Source organism: Kogia breviceps, chromosome 1, assembly GCF_026419965.1.
Source record: "Kogia breviceps isolate mKogBre1 chromosome 1, mKogBre1 haplotype 1, whole genome shotgun sequence".
NCBI classification, from domain to species: domain Eukaryota; kingdom Metazoa; phylum Chordata; class Mammalia; order Artiodactyla; family Physeteridae; genus Kogia; species Kogia breviceps.
Genome location: NC_081310.1, coordinates 200,480,584 through 200,499,047, shown reverse-complemented (window position 1 = coordinate 200,499,047; position 18,464 = coordinate 200,480,584). Strand labels below are relative to the sequence as shown.

At 61.4% G+C, this 18,464-nt stretch overlaps 1 protein-coding gene across 2 annotated transcripts in view; it reads left to right on the top strand.

Annotated features, from left to right (window-relative positions):
• The window catches only part of PRDM16 (PR/SET domain 16), a 328,213-nt gene that overhangs the window by 286,032 nt on the left and 23,717 nt on the right, over window positions 1-18,464 (top strand). For both annotated transcript variants that reach the window (XM_067018953.1, XM_067018961.1), the window contains exons 5-9: window positions 3,062-3,164; window positions 9,165-9,378; window positions 11,148-11,295; window positions 11,726-11,879; window positions 16,680-18,093. In XM_067018953.1, the coding sequence (XP_066875054.1) occupies window positions 3,062-3,164; window positions 9,165-9,378; window positions 11,148-11,295; window positions 11,726-11,879; window positions 16,680-18,093 (2,033 nt within the window). The remainder of the gene's footprint in view (window positions 1-3,061; window positions 3,165-9,164; window positions 9,379-11,147; window positions 11,296-11,725; window positions 11,880-16,679; window positions 18,094-18,464) is intronic.

Here is an 18,464-nt window from a genome sequence, read left to right as displayed (position 1 = left end):
TTACGGGCCCCGAACGGAAGGGGCCGGCCGGTACAGTAAACGCGCAATTTGTAATGGTGCCCTAGAAGCCAGGAGACCGCCCAGGCCTCAGTCCCACCTAAGCCCGGCCTTTGTCCCGGGAAGTCGCCCGACCCCGCAGACCAGGAACCGGGTCTTTCTCTGCGCGTCTGGCTGATAAGACCTTGGTGCCACTGGCAACAGGTCGTAAAAGCGCCGGCGGCCTTTGTGGGGACCAGGGCGGCCCGCGCACCCCGGCGCCCTTGGCAAAGGCGGACCGGCTGAGCTTGGGAAAGTTCGAGTGGTCTCCGGTCCGCCGCCGCGCCCGGTCCTCAGGGTGGAGGCAGGTCGGGGACGCCCACCGTCCCCAGCCCCGCCCCAGGCTCTGCGATCAGCATAATAGCGATTAATTCCGACTGCGGCTCAAAGTCGAGGCGGCCCCTGCTAGGCGCCCGGGCGGCTGCCCCGAGGGTCCCAGGCCAGGGAGGGGGCGCCCGCTGCGCACAAAACTGCATCCCACGGCCAGCGCGCTAGACCCTCCGGCGGCGACTGGGGAGGGTCGGTTCCCCCCGAGGCCAGGCGGCCTCCGAGGGGGTCGGAGCGGAGTGGGGCGTGGGAGGAGGGGCGCGGGAGGTCGTGCAGCCCTCGGAGCTGGGAGGGGTGTGGGGGAGGGGACCCGGGCAGCCTCCCAGGGAGGGGTGGGCGGGGTTCTGGAGGTCCGAGGGCCCTCGGAGAGGTGGGGCGGGGGTCCTGGAAGGCTGGGTGGCCCACAGAGGGGGTCGGAGGGGGAGGCGGAGGAGGGAGGCGGGCCGCGCCAGCCCCGGCAGCCCGGCGGGAGCAGGAGCCCAGCATCCCGGCCGCGGGAGGATGCGGCCGCCGCAGAGCCGGGACCGGGTCTGAGAGCGCCGCCGGTCTCGCGCGTCCCTGGCCCTCGCGGGCTGGCGGGGGGTGGGGGTGGGGGCGCGGCCGGGTAAGATGCTGCGGGCGGGTCCACATTGCCCTCTAACGGGGACCCTCGAGAAGACACCGCGCTGCGGCGCCCGCCCCAGCGTGCGCGCGGGAGCTCAGCGGCCGGCGGGCGCATTAAGCCTGCACTTGCTGGATGCGCTCACTCCCCCGCGCCGGGATGAAAGTGCGATTGTTCCTGCGCATTAACAAGCCCTGACTCACCTCCCCGGGAGGGCTCAGGGGCTCCTCCGAGCTTTGTTGAAGCGTGGGGTGCACTCTGGGTCCGATTTTAAAATACAGTGACTCGAGTCTGATGTTTTTAAAACAATGATTCAGCCACGGTGTAATTTGTAGATAAAATAATACAAAACTGGGAGCTTAATAACAATTGATTTAATTACAGAAGGTAACATGGTACAGTTTCTAGTCTCCATTTTCAAAATCTCATCATTATTTTAGGGACGTGCCGCGGAATAGTTGCCAAATGAAATTACTAACGAGTGTACAGGGAAAGGAACTCTGCACGTTGATAAGCCATCTGCGCATGCGCATATTCTTCTAGTGGGTGCAGTTCCGCCGTCCTAGTGTTCCGGCTGGGCGTTTGGGGACGCAGTGTGGCTCTGCTGTCCCTTTGAGAGCACATTGGTGTCATTCTGCAGTTAGTCGAGACTGGCAGTTTGTGAGGGCGTCCAAGCTGGACTTGGCCTGGGGAGAGGGGGGGAAAGGGGGAAAGGGGCCCCACCAGAGATGAGGAAGCTCAGCCTTCCAGATGTTTCCCCAGGGCGGGACCCGGGGGCGGGGTGGGGGGGGGAGACCGGCAGGCCGGTGCCCAGCTCAGTCCCTGGGGTCACAACCAGGCCAGCTGCTTCTGGGAAGCCTGGCCTGACACCTAACCGCCAGGTCCTCCATGGGGAGGGCGTTGCTGGAGGACCTCGGATGGAAATGGCCTGGAGGAGCCTCAGCCCCCAGGTCTCCCAGGGCAGAGGCACTTCGTCTCGGGTCCTCCTCTGGCCCCCCAGCCAGTCCCGTGGCTGAGCTTTCGGGCTCCTGGAAGCTCCTTGGTTACTGTTATCTGAAGAAAGACCCAAACAGCACGTGCCGGCACGCTAGGCGGTGGACTGGCCTGCGAGAAATGCACCCTGCTGCCTGACATTTAAGATGCAGGGTTCCTGGTGTCAGCCCTGCTCACGTGAGGAGTGGGTGCCCCCACCCAGAGGAGCTGTGTCCCTGGTCTCCAGGGAGGGAAGGGGCTCCCAGGTAGGGTCTGGCAAAGGCAAGGAAGGCCCCATCCTCTCCCAAAGCCCCCCAGGCTGTTGGAGCCTGGTCCCTGGGCTCTGTCCCCGAAGGCCCCTTCTGAGTTGCTGGAGTTCTCCAGATCGTGGCTGCCGCCTCCCACGCGGACGGTGTCTTTTCAGGGGACACCTTGGCAAGGTACGGGGCTGCTCAGAGTTCTGAGGCTGGATGTCCCTCAGAGCCCGCTCCAGGCTGCAGACTCTACCCTGAGCCCCACCCGACCCATCTCTGTTTTCAGAGGTGTCCCCCATCTCAGACCGCCAACGGCTGCTGGCACTGAGCTGGCTGCAGGCACAGGTGGCGTCCACGCTCCCCTGAGACTCACACCTGCTGATCGGGCCTCCGTCTGCGTTCATAGTCACTTTCATAAACATCCAAATTCACTCTCGAGCCCCCTGAAGACCCCGCCCCGCCCCCAGACGGCAAAGGGTGTCTTACATACATACCGACAAAAGGAACCTGGGAATCAACCCAGGCTCCACTCCTGATGAAAAGATCCACTTTTCCTAATATGTCCCTCTAGGACCCGCCCTGCTTGGGAACTTTGGGGCTAATCCTCACCTATTTCCTTCTGCACCCCTTCTGTCAACATCCAAAATCTGGATCAAACAAGTTAAAAATAGACTCTAGCCCTTCTCAGTGAATTCTGTCACGTTCCAAAGGGGAACCTCTTAGCAGCAATTAGAAGGCAGGTCAAGTGCCCAGCGGGCCAGCCTCCCCAATGAGCAGTGTCAATGGCGTGCGGGCTGGGTGTGCACGATGCAGCTTTTCAAGCAGCAAGGCCGGCAGTGCTGACCCTTTCTCTCTGGTTTCTCCATCATAGATTTATTACAAAGTCATTAAGGACATCGAACCAGGAGAAGAGCTGCTGGTCCACATGAAAGAAGGCTCCTACTCCCTGGGGACGGTGCCCCCCAGCCTGGATGGTAAGCCCCCACCTACAGGAGCAGAGGCCTGGAGCTCCCATCACTTTGGGCCACATGACAGGGGCTGGGGGTCCCCCGGCTGCTGCCCAAGGCCCACCACCCGGACCCCAAATGAGAGAACCAGCCTCTTCCTAACAACTTCTCAACCTAAGCGCTTTGCTTTCTCCTTCCTTGGGTTACATGGGCCACACCCTGAATTCCAGACAACTTCAGACTTCTGACAGTACGTGTGAATGGGTATCGTGCTGCCCTACAGCTCTGTAGTGGTAGAGTCCTAGGGGATTTCTAAAAACTGTATAATTAGTATTAGCAGCAGCAGCATTGCCTGTTTTCTACATGACTTAAAAACAAACAAAACCGTTTTGCAGCTTGGAAATCTTTTCCTCCAGAGTCTGTGCCAGGGGAAAGTTTCGGTCTCATTTAAGAGAGGGCACTGATGCCATAAGTGTCTTTGAAAGTAACGCCCATCTGCAGTGAAAAGCAAAAAGTCCCAGAGACTGGTTAAGGGAAAATTTATTCGGTGAGAGGGAAAATTTAGGGCTTCGGTGGGCTCCGCGGTGGTACGGTGGCCACTGAGCTCTTTCAGCAGGACTGCGGGAAGCGTCCCAAATGTCCTTTCTTCTCCGTTGGTCACTTGGCATTTGTCCAGTAGACATACTCGCCTTCCTTGTTCATCCATGCTCCGGCACATCCCAGAGGACGCTTGAGAAAATCACAGTCTCGTATAAGCTCGGATTTCTGAAACCCAGATTGCTTTTCCTTCATCCACATTGTTAAGCCTTGGGATTCTGGAATAGTTTTTAAGCCGCAGAGGAGAAGTCCGGTTGGAGGAAGCTGCGTTGGCAGCGGAGGACCAGCTGGTCCGTTAACTCCCTAAGTGCAGCTGCTGAGTAGACCTTGTCTCTTCCTTGAATGAGATCCCGCAAATGAGCAGAAAGGCAGCCTCGCCTTCTGGCCATCTCCAGAGCTCATGATTCCATTCCTAGAGAAAGGGGGGAGGCTGGTCTTTCCCTTCCTGTCTTTCTTCCCCTCCCCTCCAAACACTCCAAGGGTTAAGGACTAATGCCACTTACTGCAAGTTTCTCTAAGGGACGGCTCCAGTGTCATGGCCCCGGGGGTGCGGTTGGCTAGGCCAGGGAGCTGGGCGTTGGAATTAGCAGGACGCAGAGCGACCTTTTTGGTCCCGAGCGTGGCCCACCTTTGTGGGCAGCACTTTGTGCCTGAGTTGTTCCAAGGGCTGTCTCCACAGAAGGACAATTCTGCAAGACGGCCCTACGCATGCTCTCCTCTAGACTTTGGTTTTAGTTAGGCCATCGAGAAAAGAATGGCTGAGCTCTGGGTAGCGGGGGGGTGGTCTCATTTTACTTAAAATAATTGTTGAAAAGACCTGTGAATCTTAGATAATGCACCAGAACGCACAGAGATAAATCCACTTAACCCAACGAGTGCGCTCGGTGATGGGGTTTCGTTTGTATGATGACATGTCTTTCTTCCAAAAGGTTTTAAAAACCTTGATTCCTGTCCCCCTTCCAACGCCCACTCTTAAATAACCTGGGTCGACATTTTCCTAATAATTTATCAAACGTTTGTGGGCTAATTGCTTTCCACACATAATAGTCCGACATCAAATATTTGACTTTCCATACCCTTTGCTGTCAAGATCACTCCTTCACCTCTCAACAGCCCCCCCCCGCCCACCCCCCCACACACCCAGTTAACTCTGAATCACACAGAAAGAGAATGTAAAAGTGTTCCTCACTAAGATAATTATCATAAAAAAATCTTTTATCCCAGCCCCAGCTAAGGCCCCTTATCACGGCAGGAATTTGGAGTGTGCTCTTGAGGGCTTTTGAGACTCCAGTCTGGTAGATTAGCATGTAGATGCCACATAATTGTGTCCCCCTGGGTTCCCTGAAGCCATTAGGCACTGATGTATTTTTCTGTTACATTCCTGCTTTGCCTTGAAAAGTTGCTGATAGAACTTCAGATAGACGTGAGGCTGAGACTTGACAAACAAAACATCAGGCCACCATGGCCTTGGTTTACTTTGGTTTGGGTAGAAGATAGAGCTTCAGCCCCGGTCCACGGCCTCCCCGGATTTAGATGAAGAGACTTCAGTTCTGAATCACGATTCTGCGTGCTCTTGTTGGGGTCAGGGGCTCTGCCAGGACAACGTCCAGGTGTCATGGAAGAAATGGGGGTGGGGGCTGCTTTGCCAGTTCGCTGGGGGAAACAGCACCAGCCCTGCAGACCTGGGGCTGGCAGTGCTCTTTCAAAGCTGCAGCTTTGTAAAGAAATTCAGTTCCCGTTTACCTACAAGTGATTCAGAGCAGAGGAAAAGCCACTTTCAGATTCATTAGTTCCAGGGACTTTTTATTTTGTTTTTACTCTTTCAATGGAGAGGGGAAAGATTTCTCTTTCAGGAGAACTTCTTGCTCTTGGGAGAAAATAAAGACAATCATTTCCTTTCAAGTATGCCTTTCTTTTGAGAAAGGCTCAAATTTATTAACTTTTCCCCCTCACCAAAAAAGATCAAGAGGATGCATCGTATTGTGTATAAAGTATGAGACAGGCATAATATAATATAATATAGCAATACAACACAATAAACAATGTAACCAGAGCGTAACATACTCTAGCGTTTCTTTAGAATGGAGTTGCTTGTGCTGGGAAAGTGAAAACCACGTGGACTGGGCACCTCCTTCTTGCCCTGTCCAGCTTGCCCTGGGTGTGTATTCAATGTCCACTTTACCTGCGTGGAAGTCGTTGGGACACCTGTCCACACCACGGCACAGGTGAGCGAGACGTGGACGTGTCCTGTCCTCGGCTGTGTCCTTCGACAGGAGCAAACTTGGGCTGCTGATGGGATGGGGGTGTGGAGGAGACAGTGCCCTCCACGGTTGGCTCCACTGCCTCCAGGACGCCCTCAAACGCCTTCAGAGTGAGAAACAGGCTGAATTTTCATTGTAAATCCAAATTCCAGATCCAAACTGGAAAACTAAGTTGGTCAGTGCTATGGATGGGTGGGGCTGGCCCTTCGTCTTGTCTTTGTTTGCAAATTTCCACTTTGGTGACGGTTCTTAGGTGGGTCCCGAAGAGTAAGATACAAACGGGCATTTCTAACTTCATCTTGATGCTGGTGGGAGGGACCCCCCTCAGCCTCGTTCCAGCCCAGGAAGTCCGAACACGCCCACGAGAGCAATTTTGTGGGGTCTGTGCATCCGGTTCTGTTCTAAAATGCTGTTCTTGGTGCTCAGACCCAGTGGAAAGGAATCCATGTTTCTAAGGACAGGGAAGGCCTGGGGGGCGGCTGGACGACAGTGCGTGCCCACACGCACGCCACGTGGGGTGCCTTTCTTATGCCCTCAGCGGGAAGCTGGGACACGGCCCTGCCGCCTCCCCTCTTGGTGTCCCTGGGGGAGCCAGGCAGCCTCCCCAGGCAGCCTCCCCCAGCCTCCTCCGTTTACCAGTGACAAAGCATGCGGACTGAGGCGGGGCTGGGGGGCGGGGACACCGTATAAAGTTCCCAGGAGGAGCCTGCCACGTGGGGGGTCCCCGCCTCCATGTCACAGTGGCCATTTCCCTGAAAGCGGTGTTCAGGCTCCCTCCTGTTTTAGAGGCAGCGTCTTGCAGACGTGCCAGGTGACCAGCTTGTGATGGGCGTCCGCCTTGCCCGCCTGCCCCCTCCCGGGGTTGTGTTTGGGGCTCCACCCCGGCACCCGAGGACCGGCCAGGGCCTCAGTGGGCTTTGTTTTGGAACCTTCTCCGACTTCGCCCACCGCCTCCTGTGCCTTGTTACCAGTGGTGCTGTCCGCTGGCGGGGACGCCAGGGTCCTGCCGGCCTTGTGTTCGCAAGCGCTGGCTCAAGGATCGCTGGCGCGGACGCCCTCCGTCCTGGGCTTCTGTGGTTGCTGAGGACCGGCTGGCCCTCTTGCCTCCTTCCAGTCTGTTCTGTGGCTCAGCACGTGTCAGGGCCAGGTCCAGGGATGGCCTTTCTGGGATACTGGGTGGGAGCAGAGCCTTCTAAGCCCCGAGTTAAGCTCAGGTCCCCGTACCCAGAGCAGGGCCGGGGGTGGTAACTGGATTCCCCAGACTCTGAGCGCGAGCTGTTTCTTCCCCTTCTTGCTCAAGCACTTTCTTGACAGCAGCCTCAGGCCGGCGAGCAGGCCAGGACGCTGGGACTCGGCTGTGTCTGACCAGCACCGGGCCCGCCTGGCCTGCCCCACGCGCACGCGTCCCCTGGGCTCCTCTCCTCCCCACAGCTCTCCCCTGTCACCCAGGGAAGGTGACAGCTGCCTCTGTGTGTGTCCAAGGGCGTCATCCAAGGCCCGGGGGCATCTCAGAGATGGATCCCACAGGAGTGTCCCCCTTGGGCGTGGGGGGCTCTGGGTGCCCACCAGTGGGGGCACCGGGTGTGACCAGACGCCAGGAGCGGTACCTTCGCCCTCAGGCTCAGGGAAGCTTCCAGTCTCGGGGAGTCCTCCCATGCCCCCGTCTTCCCCCCAGTGCTCCCCCCCCCAGCCCACAGGCCCAGGTTGCAGAGCTGCCCCTGTCTTGAGAAGCTGATGGTGGCCCTTCTGCCACAAGGAGGGGGCACCACCCCTTCTGCCTGCCCCCATCTCTCCCCGCTCCCTGGCCTCTGCACCCCTTAGGGTCAGGCCCTTTCAGTCAGCATCCAGCCCAAGGTTAAGGCTCTGCTCACTGCCAGGCCCAGAGGTCCTTGTTCATGTGTGCACACACACACACACACACACACTCGCGCAAAAATGCACATACACACACCCACGTTCACACAAACACACTAACTCATGTGCACAAGTACAATCACATAACATTCACACACAAACCCATGCACACGTATTCACACACACAACTGCACACACATTTATAGACACGCGAAGGCACACAAGTGCATATTCACACACACATGTGCCTGCACTCACGTATACACGTGCACACCCAACAAACACACTTAACGCATGGTCAATCATGCAAACGAATTTGTGTACTTAATATGCATGTGCGTGTGTACACATGACACACATGCGTGCACAGAGACATCTCCACTCACGTGTGCCAAGTGATCGCGCACAGGGAAACACAAACGCGCACAGATGCAGAGGTGCCCGCTCAGGCACACTTGCACGCACCTGCGCGTAAGCGTGCAGATATACAGACACGCACATTTGCACACCTGTGGCGGCAGACAGAAACACATGCACACGTGCACAGGAATACATACGATGCCAGCACAAACACGAGTGCAAATGCACAGAAATGCCTGCACATCCATGCGAAGGTGCCTCGATAAGGGGGCAGACGTGCTCAGGTATCCACCCACGTGCACGCCCGTGCACACACATAGCTGCACGGCTGTGCACAAGGCGCGCACACGTGTTCACACAGCCACTCACCAGCACACCTTTCGATTCATTTGTGCTGGAGCTTTTCGTGCAGGTTCTCTGTTCAGACCTGCGGGGAACACAGGTGGTCCTCGGCGGGGAGGGGGACCCCTGCTCCAGGGAAAAGCGGCATCTCGGGGCAGCCACGGGCTGGGGATGGGCCCGGAGGTCCTTCCCCGGGGACTCATGCTCTGAGCTGTTTGGCTTGGCAGGGTCCTCAGGATGCTGCCTCGTAAACTTCATAGTAGCCGCCTCCCTTTTATTTGTTTGACCTTGACGACAATCGTTTATGATACGCACTGGAGCCGTGCCGTCTTTCTTCTGATTCATACACAAAGCGCTTGGCCAGGCTTCCTTCTCTGCTCCCGAGGCGCGGGGAGGGGCCCAGCGCTTCTCGGTGTTTCTTGTGGGGCAGACACAGGTCCCTGCCGCCTCCGTGTCCCCGGGGGCAGCCTCTCCCAGGTCCAGGAGGAGGGCAGGGAGGATGTGGGAGGGGGCGCAGCCGGTGAAGGAGGCACCCCCTGCAGCCCCGGGCCTGGCAAGGGCCTGGGGCAGGTCCAGGGCCGCCTGCCCACCGCCCGCCCTCTCTCCCTCGCAGAGGACCCCACGTTCCGCTGCGAGGCGTGTGACGAACTCTTCCCGTCCAAGCTGGACCTACGGCGCCACAAGAAGTATGCGTGCAGCTCGGTGGGGGCCGTGCTCTACGAGGGCCTGGCCGACGAGCTCAAACCCGAGGGCCTGGGCGGCGGGGGCAGCGACGGGCAGGCCCACGAGTGCAAGGACTGCGAGCGGATGTTCCCCACCAAGTACAGGTGCCGCCCCGCCCCTGCCCCGCCCCGCCCCCAGGAGCCAGTCAAGGACCGCAGGGTCGGCCTGCCCTGGGGGCAGAGAGGGAGCCCTGAGAAGGGGGGAGGTCACCCCTGACCCCTCAGGCCTGCCCAGGCTGACAGGCCCAAAGCTCCAAGGACAGGTGGAGACATATCTCAGGGGCAGGTGCCCTGGCCTGCTCATCCACCCCTGGGGACAGAGCAGGCCCGCCAGCTGGCGGTTGGAGGCCAGCGGCGGTCACTGTTCTGACCGTAAAGGCCAGGCCCCCGGTCAGAGCCTCCCGTCCACAAAGGAGCCGCGAGTCACCGGGTCAAGCCACCACCGGCCCCACCATCCTGGGGACAGGGCCGAGTTGTGGGGACAGACTTGGAGGAAGTCAGGAACACAGGCCAGGTGCCCAGACGTGCAGGGGTCAGGCCCCGGGGCCACTTCCGCGGTGAGGTCCAGGGCCAGGCTGGGAGATGCCGCCCAGGGGCTTCCTGGAGTGCCTGGCCCTCAGACCGTGGACAGGAGCGGGAAGGGGCCACCCAGGGGTCCCCTCACCCCCCCACCCCAGGCTCCAGCCTCGGCTTCCCATGGGGCCCCCCTCCTGTCCCGGAGACTTCACAGACGTGGGCACAGATGCCAGGCCGGCTGTGTGACGGCCGGAGGGGCCCTCCCCAGCCCCGGGGACCCACGTGGGGAGAAGCAGGCCGGGCAGTCCTGGTGTTCCAGGGAGCAGTGCAGACCTTCCCCACGTGCGCCCCTCCTCTGCCTCTGGGAATACCCTCCAGGGCAGCCCTGCAGAGTCAGAGCAAAACCCCATCAGCTCGCTAACTGGCTGTGGGATTGCGGAGAATTGAATGCCAATCCTGTCGTGGCCCCCTGGGGACGGGAAACCCTCCACCCTGAACGGATGACTGAGAGAATAAAAGTTTGGGCAAATCCCGACTGAGGCCCTTGGCGGTAAGCGCCGCTCAAGAGGGTCCGCGTTTTCTTTACATAAACACATAAATCACAATTAACAACAGGGGAAAAGCTACAATCTGCCGGGTGCTCGAGAACCAAGCGTTTCTGATCTAAATGGATGGCTGGGCCCCATAATTAACGGGCCATGATGTATTGCTGCCTTGCTCATGAAGATTAACGGTCATACCTGGGACAGGAGGAGAAGCAGGATGTCCCCCGAGAGGAGGGGGCTCGAAGCTGCTGGTTCGTCCAAGTGCAGCAGCCCCTTCCCAGCAGCTGGGAGGCCCCCCGCCCTCACTCCCCGCTGACCTCCGTGGTGTGTGCGTGGCGGGCAGCCTCTCCGTCTGGCTTGGCCGGCGAGCAGCCCCAGGTCACTCAGAGGGGTGGCCTTGGGTCCCCTGGGCCTCGTCCCCACTCTGGGGCTCGTGGCAGTGTTGGAAGTTTCCAGACCCCGTTTTTCTTAGGCCCAAGGTTAGCGTCAAGGTGAAAGCTGTCTTGAGCTGGGACCCCTCCTGCCACTGGGTGCCTGGGGGGTGGTCTTGGGTGAGGGCCCGAGCTGTGTCCACGCACTGGCTCCCCCCCCATCCCACATGGGAAGGCCGTGCCTTCCCGCCCACCCCCTTTTGCCCCGTCCGGGCGGGAGACAGACAGACCGGCTGCCAGACCTCACTCTGCGCTCTGAGCAGGCGGCAGTGGCAGGGCCTCCAAGGGGCTGCCGGGAGCGGGCCGTGCGGGGCCGAGGCCCTTCCCTCCCGGGCGGTGGGCGAGCGGGGGGGCCACGGTGACCCCCGTGCACTGTGCGCAGCTTGGAGCAGCACATGGTCATCCACACAGAGGAGCGAGAGTACAGGTGCGACCAGTGCCCCAAGGCCTTCAACTGGAAGTCCAACCTCATCCGCCACCAGATGTCCCACGACAGCGGCAAGCGCTTCGAGTGTGAAAACTGTGTGAAGGTAACGTGGTCGCGAGCCCGGCCCCGCCCCCACCGTCGGGATGCGGGTGAGGGGAAGAGAGGAAGTGGGCCGGGTAGCACGGCTGGGGAGGGCCCAGGGCCAGACCTGGGTGCTCTCAGGGTTCCTGCCAGCGTGGCAGGACAGGCCGTCATGGGTCAAAGTACTGGAGCTTAAGAACGCTTCTGAGCGCCTGTCTCAAGCATCCTCAGGGCCACAGTTCCCTCGAGAATTATTGCTGAAGAAGCGCAGCCAAGGGAGGCCTGGCGGCTCCACTGAAAGCCGCGCAGGGGGCCTCCGCTGCAGCAGAGACCCACCAGGCCAGGCTCAGTGCGGGGGCAGAGCAGCCAGGGAGACCCCCATCCCGTGGCCAGACCCAGGCCCGCAGGGGAGCAACAGGAGGGGAGTAACTCGACGGTGTCTGTGTCGCCAGGTGTTCACGGACCCCAGCAACCTGCAGCGGCACATCCGCTCCCAGCACGTGGGCGCCCGGGCCCACGCCTGCCCCGACTGCGGGAAGACGTTCGCCACGTCCTCGGGCCTCAAGCAGCACAAACACATCCACAGCACCGTCAAACCTTTCATATGTGAGTGGCCCCCCAGCCTGGGCTGCCGGCCCGGGAGGTGGGGGAGTTTGGGGGTCAGGCCAAGGCGTGAAACCCCCAGGCTCTTCCCCACTCGCGGGATCCCGTTTGTCCAGAAAACACTCGTGGCAGCTGCTGACACCTCTGCTGCGAGAAGCCCCGGCCCGGCTGCCCTCCTGGCACCGCTTCCCCATCGCTTTGCCCCCCTCGCACCCTCTCATCCCGTGATTCGCCTGTCCTTGCTCTGCCCTCCTTGGTTCCTCCCCGTCGCCCGCCCCTCCAGTGGCCAGAGGTGGGCGGTGAGGAAACCCGGGTCCTGCAGAGGGGCCCAGCAGCCCACCGTCCCCCACTTCCCCTCCTCCTCCCTGCACGCACGTGCCGCCCTGAGCTCCAGCAGGTATCACAGCCCCAGTGCTGCCCCCCAAGATCTGCTGTTCACCCCCCAGCAGCCTTTGGGGAGCCCGGGCTGTGTGCCTGCCCCGACCCGGGCAGCAGGGGCCAGCGTAAATAACTGGACCCCTGTTCTCGTGGAGCTTACCTGCCAGTGGAGGAGACAGAGGCTAAGCCATACGGATCATAACGGCACACGTGACAGCCACATCACGGGGAGGGGGGGTGCGGGGGCAGCGGGAGTGCAGGGTCAGGAGGCTCTCCAGGTGTCCGGGTGGGTGCTGTCCTGTCCCCGTGCTGGGAGGTCAGGCGGTCTGTTGGGTGAGAGGCGTCCTAGCAGAGGGCTGGAGGAGGCAAGGGGGTGAACCAAGGGGGTGCCTGGGGAGAGGGCTTGCGACAGGGGGCTGTGAGCACAGAGGCCTTGAGGTTGGGGTGCGTTTGGGGAGAGAGGGCTCAGAGGTCACGGGGGTTGGGCCTGGGGCTCTGGTGGGCCACCGCGGGGGCATGGCCCTGGTTCTCGGACTTTGGAAGATGTCGAAGGTTCTCCTCTGCCTAGCCTTGCACCAAGGCTCATTTCACACGAGGTTTTGCTGAGTCACTGTTCATGCCAACACAGCACCAACTCATCATTCACACCAGCATCGTGCTGACTCATTGCCCACACGAGATTGTGCTGAGCCATCATTTCACACACATGACCTCACGGCATCCTTACAAAATCTTATGGAGCAGGGGCCACACTATGTCCAGCCGAAGGGAACTGACAGAGGAGGAAACGCGTAGAAACATTAAATGACCAGGCCCTCGAGGCTCGGCTGCGGAGCCTGGATTCCAGCTCGAGGGGCCTGTGGCTCTTGACCCCAGACTGGGCGGCCTGGGGCCTCTTGGGCTCCAGCACGTCAGTGTGTGTCGGGGGGTAACTCTGGGAGCTTGAAGACTTGGCTCTGGGTGTTTTCACCGACTTGGGGGCTGTGCAGGGCCGAACTCTTGCCCCACAGAGGCCATGCTGACTGGCTTCTCGGGCCTTTGTTGAATATCTGAGGCTGTGCCCCCCTCCTGCCCACTGCCTTGAGCCCAAGCTTCCAGCTATCCTGCTAGAGGTGACTGAGCCCCCAGCCTGCCTGGGTCACCGGCTCCCTCGGGCGAGGAAGCAAAGGGAGAGGGCACTGTGCCTGGCGGCCACCTCACTGGGGCCATCTTCCTCTTACCCGCCTCCCCTTTCACCTGCAGACCCTGGAGAGGGCATCCGAGTCTCGGGGGGAGCAGGGCCCATTCCCTCTGGGAGGGGCCGGGAAGGAGTGAGCTGGGTGGGATTGGAGGCCGGCGCCTGGGACTTTGGGACTGGTGCGTGTCCTGCTTCCAGGATGAGCAGCCCAGCAAGTCCGCCTGTGGGAAGAAGCGCACGTGAGTGCATCTATCATAGGTTTCTAAGCTTTTCGGCAAAGCTTGGAAAGGAAACTTGCCCACAGGCTTACAAGTCATTGCCTCTCCGGGCGTGCAAACGGGCTTCGTGAAGTCTTGTTGGATTATAGTCATAACGTAAGTTCTGGGAACCTACCTCAGCAGTCGGGAAGGGTCCGAGCCCACTGCTTCCGCTGCCTGCACGGACTCTGTGTGCAGATGGGGGGGACACGGGGCGGCCCGGACGGGCCCCGCTGGCTATCAGCGGCCCTCCGCCTCTCGTCCGCGCCCCGTGCCCACCTTGGGCCTTGGCTTTTGGCCAAGGGGGTAAAGCGAAAGAGAAAACCCCAGACGTGGCCCGGTGCCGTGTATGAGAGGGAGGTGCAAACGTTAGAGGTTAGGTTAGACGTGAACGCCAGCCTGCACGTCCTCTCGACCAGGGCAGAGCATCCTTTGGCCCATGGTTAAGGGGGTCAGGTTTGGAAAAGACACTGCTAACAAGCGAGCAGAGGGTAAACGATGCAGCGCTTCTGAGAAAAGATGGGCCCCTGGGGGAGCAAGGGCTCACGGCAGCCGGTCACTCAGGCACAAGGGTATGCATCCCCCGCCAGGCGGCCCCTGGGCGCCCCCACACAACGCACATGATGGGCACCGAAGCCTGCCCCAGGTCCCAGCCTCACTGACCACACAGCCCAAGGCAGCATGACCTCCCGGTGGGGTGTCTTGCATCGGGAAACTCAAGTGTGAGCGGTCAGGGCGAGGGTGTACCCGTGCACACAGGCAGGCTCCTGTGGGCTCTTTTTAGAAAGGACCTTCTCAGGAGTGAGTGTGTACGTGTGCATGTGTGTGCGTGTGCGTGTGTGTGTGTGCATCCCGGCACATACCCTACCGGAGAAGAAACTGCTGATCAGAATAAGTACTGGCCAGGGCCCCTCTGCATCCCAGCAGGGCCCGGGCCACCATCCACCAGGCACTGGTCCCACGTCCAGTTCACTGTGGGCCGCCCAGGCCTTTTCCAGCCCCTGCAGGCAGCCACCTCCCGTCACCGGCTCTGAGCCGGCGGTCAGCCATCCCAGGGCCAGGACCTGCCTCTCCAAGGACCTCAGTCTCCCAGAGGCCTCTCTGTAGCCCCAGCATCTCTGCAGGACCCCTTTATTGTGTGAGTGGATGGGTGGGAGGCAAGGGTCCCAGGCTCCCTGTGCCCAGGCATGGCCACTGGCCCCAGGGGCCCCTCCTGGGAGCTGCCTTGGGTGGGAGCCTGCTCAAGGCCAGTTTCCAAGCTCAGGATGGCAGCAGCCGCTAACGAGGTGCCACAGAGGCCTGCTACGGGGCGCAGAGGGTGTCACGGAGCCTCTCCGGGGCCCGGGGATACAGCAAGGTATCACTCGTCTGGCCAGGTGCCCTGAGCTGGGGAGCGGCCTTTCTCCCCCTCGGGCTGGCAGAGGCCTGTGGGTATTTATAGACCATCCGTGGAGCAGCCTCTCTGCACCAGCCGCCTCCCAAAATGGGCAGATTTGATGAAATGAGGTAGCGCTCCTCCCCCCCAGCCTTGAAAACGTCCCGCCAAGCCAGACGACCAGGAAGGCCGAGCCGTTAATATAAACAGATGTTGTGATTAAAGAACACGATCATCTGAGGGCCAGCGCTCCCAGCTAGAATCGTGTGACTTCAGGCAGCGGAGAGTGTGCAGTGAGCAAGAAACGCACTGAAATCCTTGTTTCCACTGGGGCTGCATTTAAGAAGCAAATTGTCCTGCAGAGAGAGACACACACAGCATGTGGGCATGCGTGTGTGCGTGTGTGCGTGTGTGCGTGTGTGTGTGTGTGTGTGTTCATTCCTCCCTTGCTGGTTACAAAAACAAGAGCAGAAAGAAAAACTGGCAGTTAGCCGACACTCAGCTCACAGGCCGTTGGGAAAATGGCCGAGACTGGGTCCCCAGGGCCTCTGGGTCCTGGCGTTTGGCCTCGGCCGCCACCACCCTCTCCTGTTAAGAGCAGAGGCCGGCGTCTGGCAAGCAGATCTGGTGCGGCCTCTCCATCCCAGTTTGGAGAGGTTTCGATGTTCTCAAACGTGGAACTAGCCCTCTCCACATGGCTCCCCTCCCATCTCCACCTTCAGGCCACCCCCAGACGGAGACCTCACACAGCCAGGACCCCTGCTCCCAAAGCCCAACCTCCAGGACTAAGAACCCCATGGGGCTGGTCCCTCCTGAGGCCTTCCTGTCCTGGGTGCAGGTCACAGGGCCTGGGACAGAAAGAGGGTGGAAAGCTGAGAGCATTTTAAACTTTACGAAGAGGGAGACCTAGCCCGGGGGTCGGTGTTTCCCCCGGCCCTGCTGGAACAGCGTGGCTGACGTGGCAGGCAGGGTGGATGCGCGTTCTGGGCGGCTGGTGCAGCTGCAGATGTGATGGCGTGCCACGACTTTGTCTGTCTCTGGGAACGATTCTGAAGGCCTTGGCGCCACATGGCAAACTCACGGGGGCTAGGAGGGCACAAAGAGCGGCAGGGCCCCTTTCTCCAGCAGAGAAGGTTGAGGCAGCTGGAGACCTACCCAGGCTGGCCCAGGGACCCCAGGGAAGGCACGGGAGTGTCCTCGCCAATCCGTGCTGGTCACCAGAGGCCAGTCCCAGGTAGGGTGCACGTGCACCTGTACGTATGAGCACACGCGCATGACATACACACGTGAAGTATGATGTACACACGTGTGTGAACACGCACACTCGTGTGTAAACACGTGTGTACACGAGCACACACGTGCCCACGGCGCGTGTGCGCGCGTGCATGCACGCATACATGTGAGCGCGTATGTAGGTACTCACACGCTGTGACATATGCCCGCGCACGTGCGCACTCACACACACACACACACACACACAGATGCTCACGTACCTAAGCACACGCTGCCCCCGGTCGCCGAGGCCAGAGGGCCCCGGCCCCGCCCCCAGGACCCCGTAGCGCAGGGTCCCCATTGTTTCACAGCTGCCGGTCTTCTCGCTTCTGCTGACGTTTCAGGTGAGGTCTGCCACAAGTCCTACACGCAGTTCTCCAACCTGTGCCGCCACAAGCGCATGCACGCCGACTGCCGCACGCAGATCAAGTGCAAGGACTGCGGGCAGATGTTCAGCACTACCTCTTCCCTCAACAAGCACCGGCGCTTCTGCGAGGGCAAGAACCATTACACGCCGGGCGGCCTCTTCGCTCCGGGCCTGCCCCTGACCCCCAGCCCCATGATGGACAAGGCCAAGCCACCCCCCAGCCTCAACCATGCCGGCCTGGGCTTCAGCGAGTACTTCCCCTCCAGGCCGCACCCGGGGAGCCTGCCCTTCTCGGCGGCGCCCCCCGCCTTCCCCACGCTAACACCCGGCTTCCCGGGCGTCTTCCCTCCGTCCCTGTACCCCCGGCCGCCCCTGCTACCTCCCATGCCGCTGCTCAAGAGCCCCCGGAACCACACGCAGGACGCCAAGCTCCCCAGCCCCATGGGCAACCCGGCCCTGGCCCTGGTCTCCGCCATCGGCAGCAGCGGGCAGGGCGCCACGGCGGCCGCGGGGCCCGAGGAGAAGCCGGAGAGCCACCTGGAGGACGCGTTCGCCGCCAAGCTCAAGCCCCGGGGCAGCGACCTGTCAGACGGCAGCGACTTCGAGGACATCAACACCACGACCGGGACCGACCTGGACACAACCACGGGCACGGGCTCCGACCTGGACAGCGACGTGGACAGCGATCGCGACAAGACCAAGGACAGGAGCAAGGCGGCCGAGGGCAAGCCCGAGCCCGGGGGCGGCGCGGCTGCGCCCGGCGCCCCGAATAGCGTGGGCGAGGTGCCCGTCTTCTACTCCCAGCACTTCTTCCCGCCGCCCGAGGAGCAGCCGCTGACGGCGTCGGGCGCCGCGGGCGACTCCATCAAGGCCATCGCGTCCATCGCCGAGAAGTACTTCGGGCCCGGCTTCATGGGCGTGCAGGAGAAGAAGCTGGGCGCGCTGCCCTACCACTCCGTGTTCCCCTTTCAGCTCCTGCCCAACTTCCCCCACTCCCTGTACCCCTTCACAGACCGCGCCCTCGCGCACAGCCTGCTGGTCAAGGCCGAGCCAAAGTCGCCCCGGGACGCCCTCAAGGCCGGTGGCCCCAGCGCCGAGTCACCCTTCGACCTCACCACCAAACCCAAAGAGGCCAAGCCCGTCCTGCCGGCGCCCAAGGCGCCCCCGGCCCCGGCGTCGGGCGAAGAGCAGCCGCTGGACCTGAGCATCGGCAGCCGCGTGCGGGCCAGCCAGAACGGAGGGGCCCGGGAGCCCCGCAAGAACCACGTGTACGGCGAGTGCAGGCTGGGGGCCGGCGAGGGGCCGCCCAAGGCGTGCCCGGCGCAGCTGCCCCAGCAGCCGCCCCTGCACTACGCCAGGCCGTCGCCCTTCTTCATGGACCCCATCTACAGGTATTAACATGCCCCGCCCTCACCCGCTCTGCAGAGGGGCCGCCACCCAGGTGGGCCGCCAGGCGGGCGCGGCGGCGGGAGGGGAGGCTCTCGCCTGCCCCCCACCGGGCTTCGTTCCTCTGCCTTCGCGGCTTCAGCAGGCGCCTCGGCTCTGGGGTGTCCGTGCCGCTTGGGGCCCGTGCCCGGCTCGGCCCTTTCCTGGGGTGGGCAGCTAGTGGGCTCTCCTGGGCACCCCCGGCTCCCTTTCGCTGACAGCTGCTGGGAGACCCCCGCCGTCCTCCCTCGAGCCCTTGCCTCCCCCACCCCGCCACCCCCGGCAGCCTGCCCTCGGACTGCACCCCAGACATCCACCGGCTGGAGGCTCCAGCCAC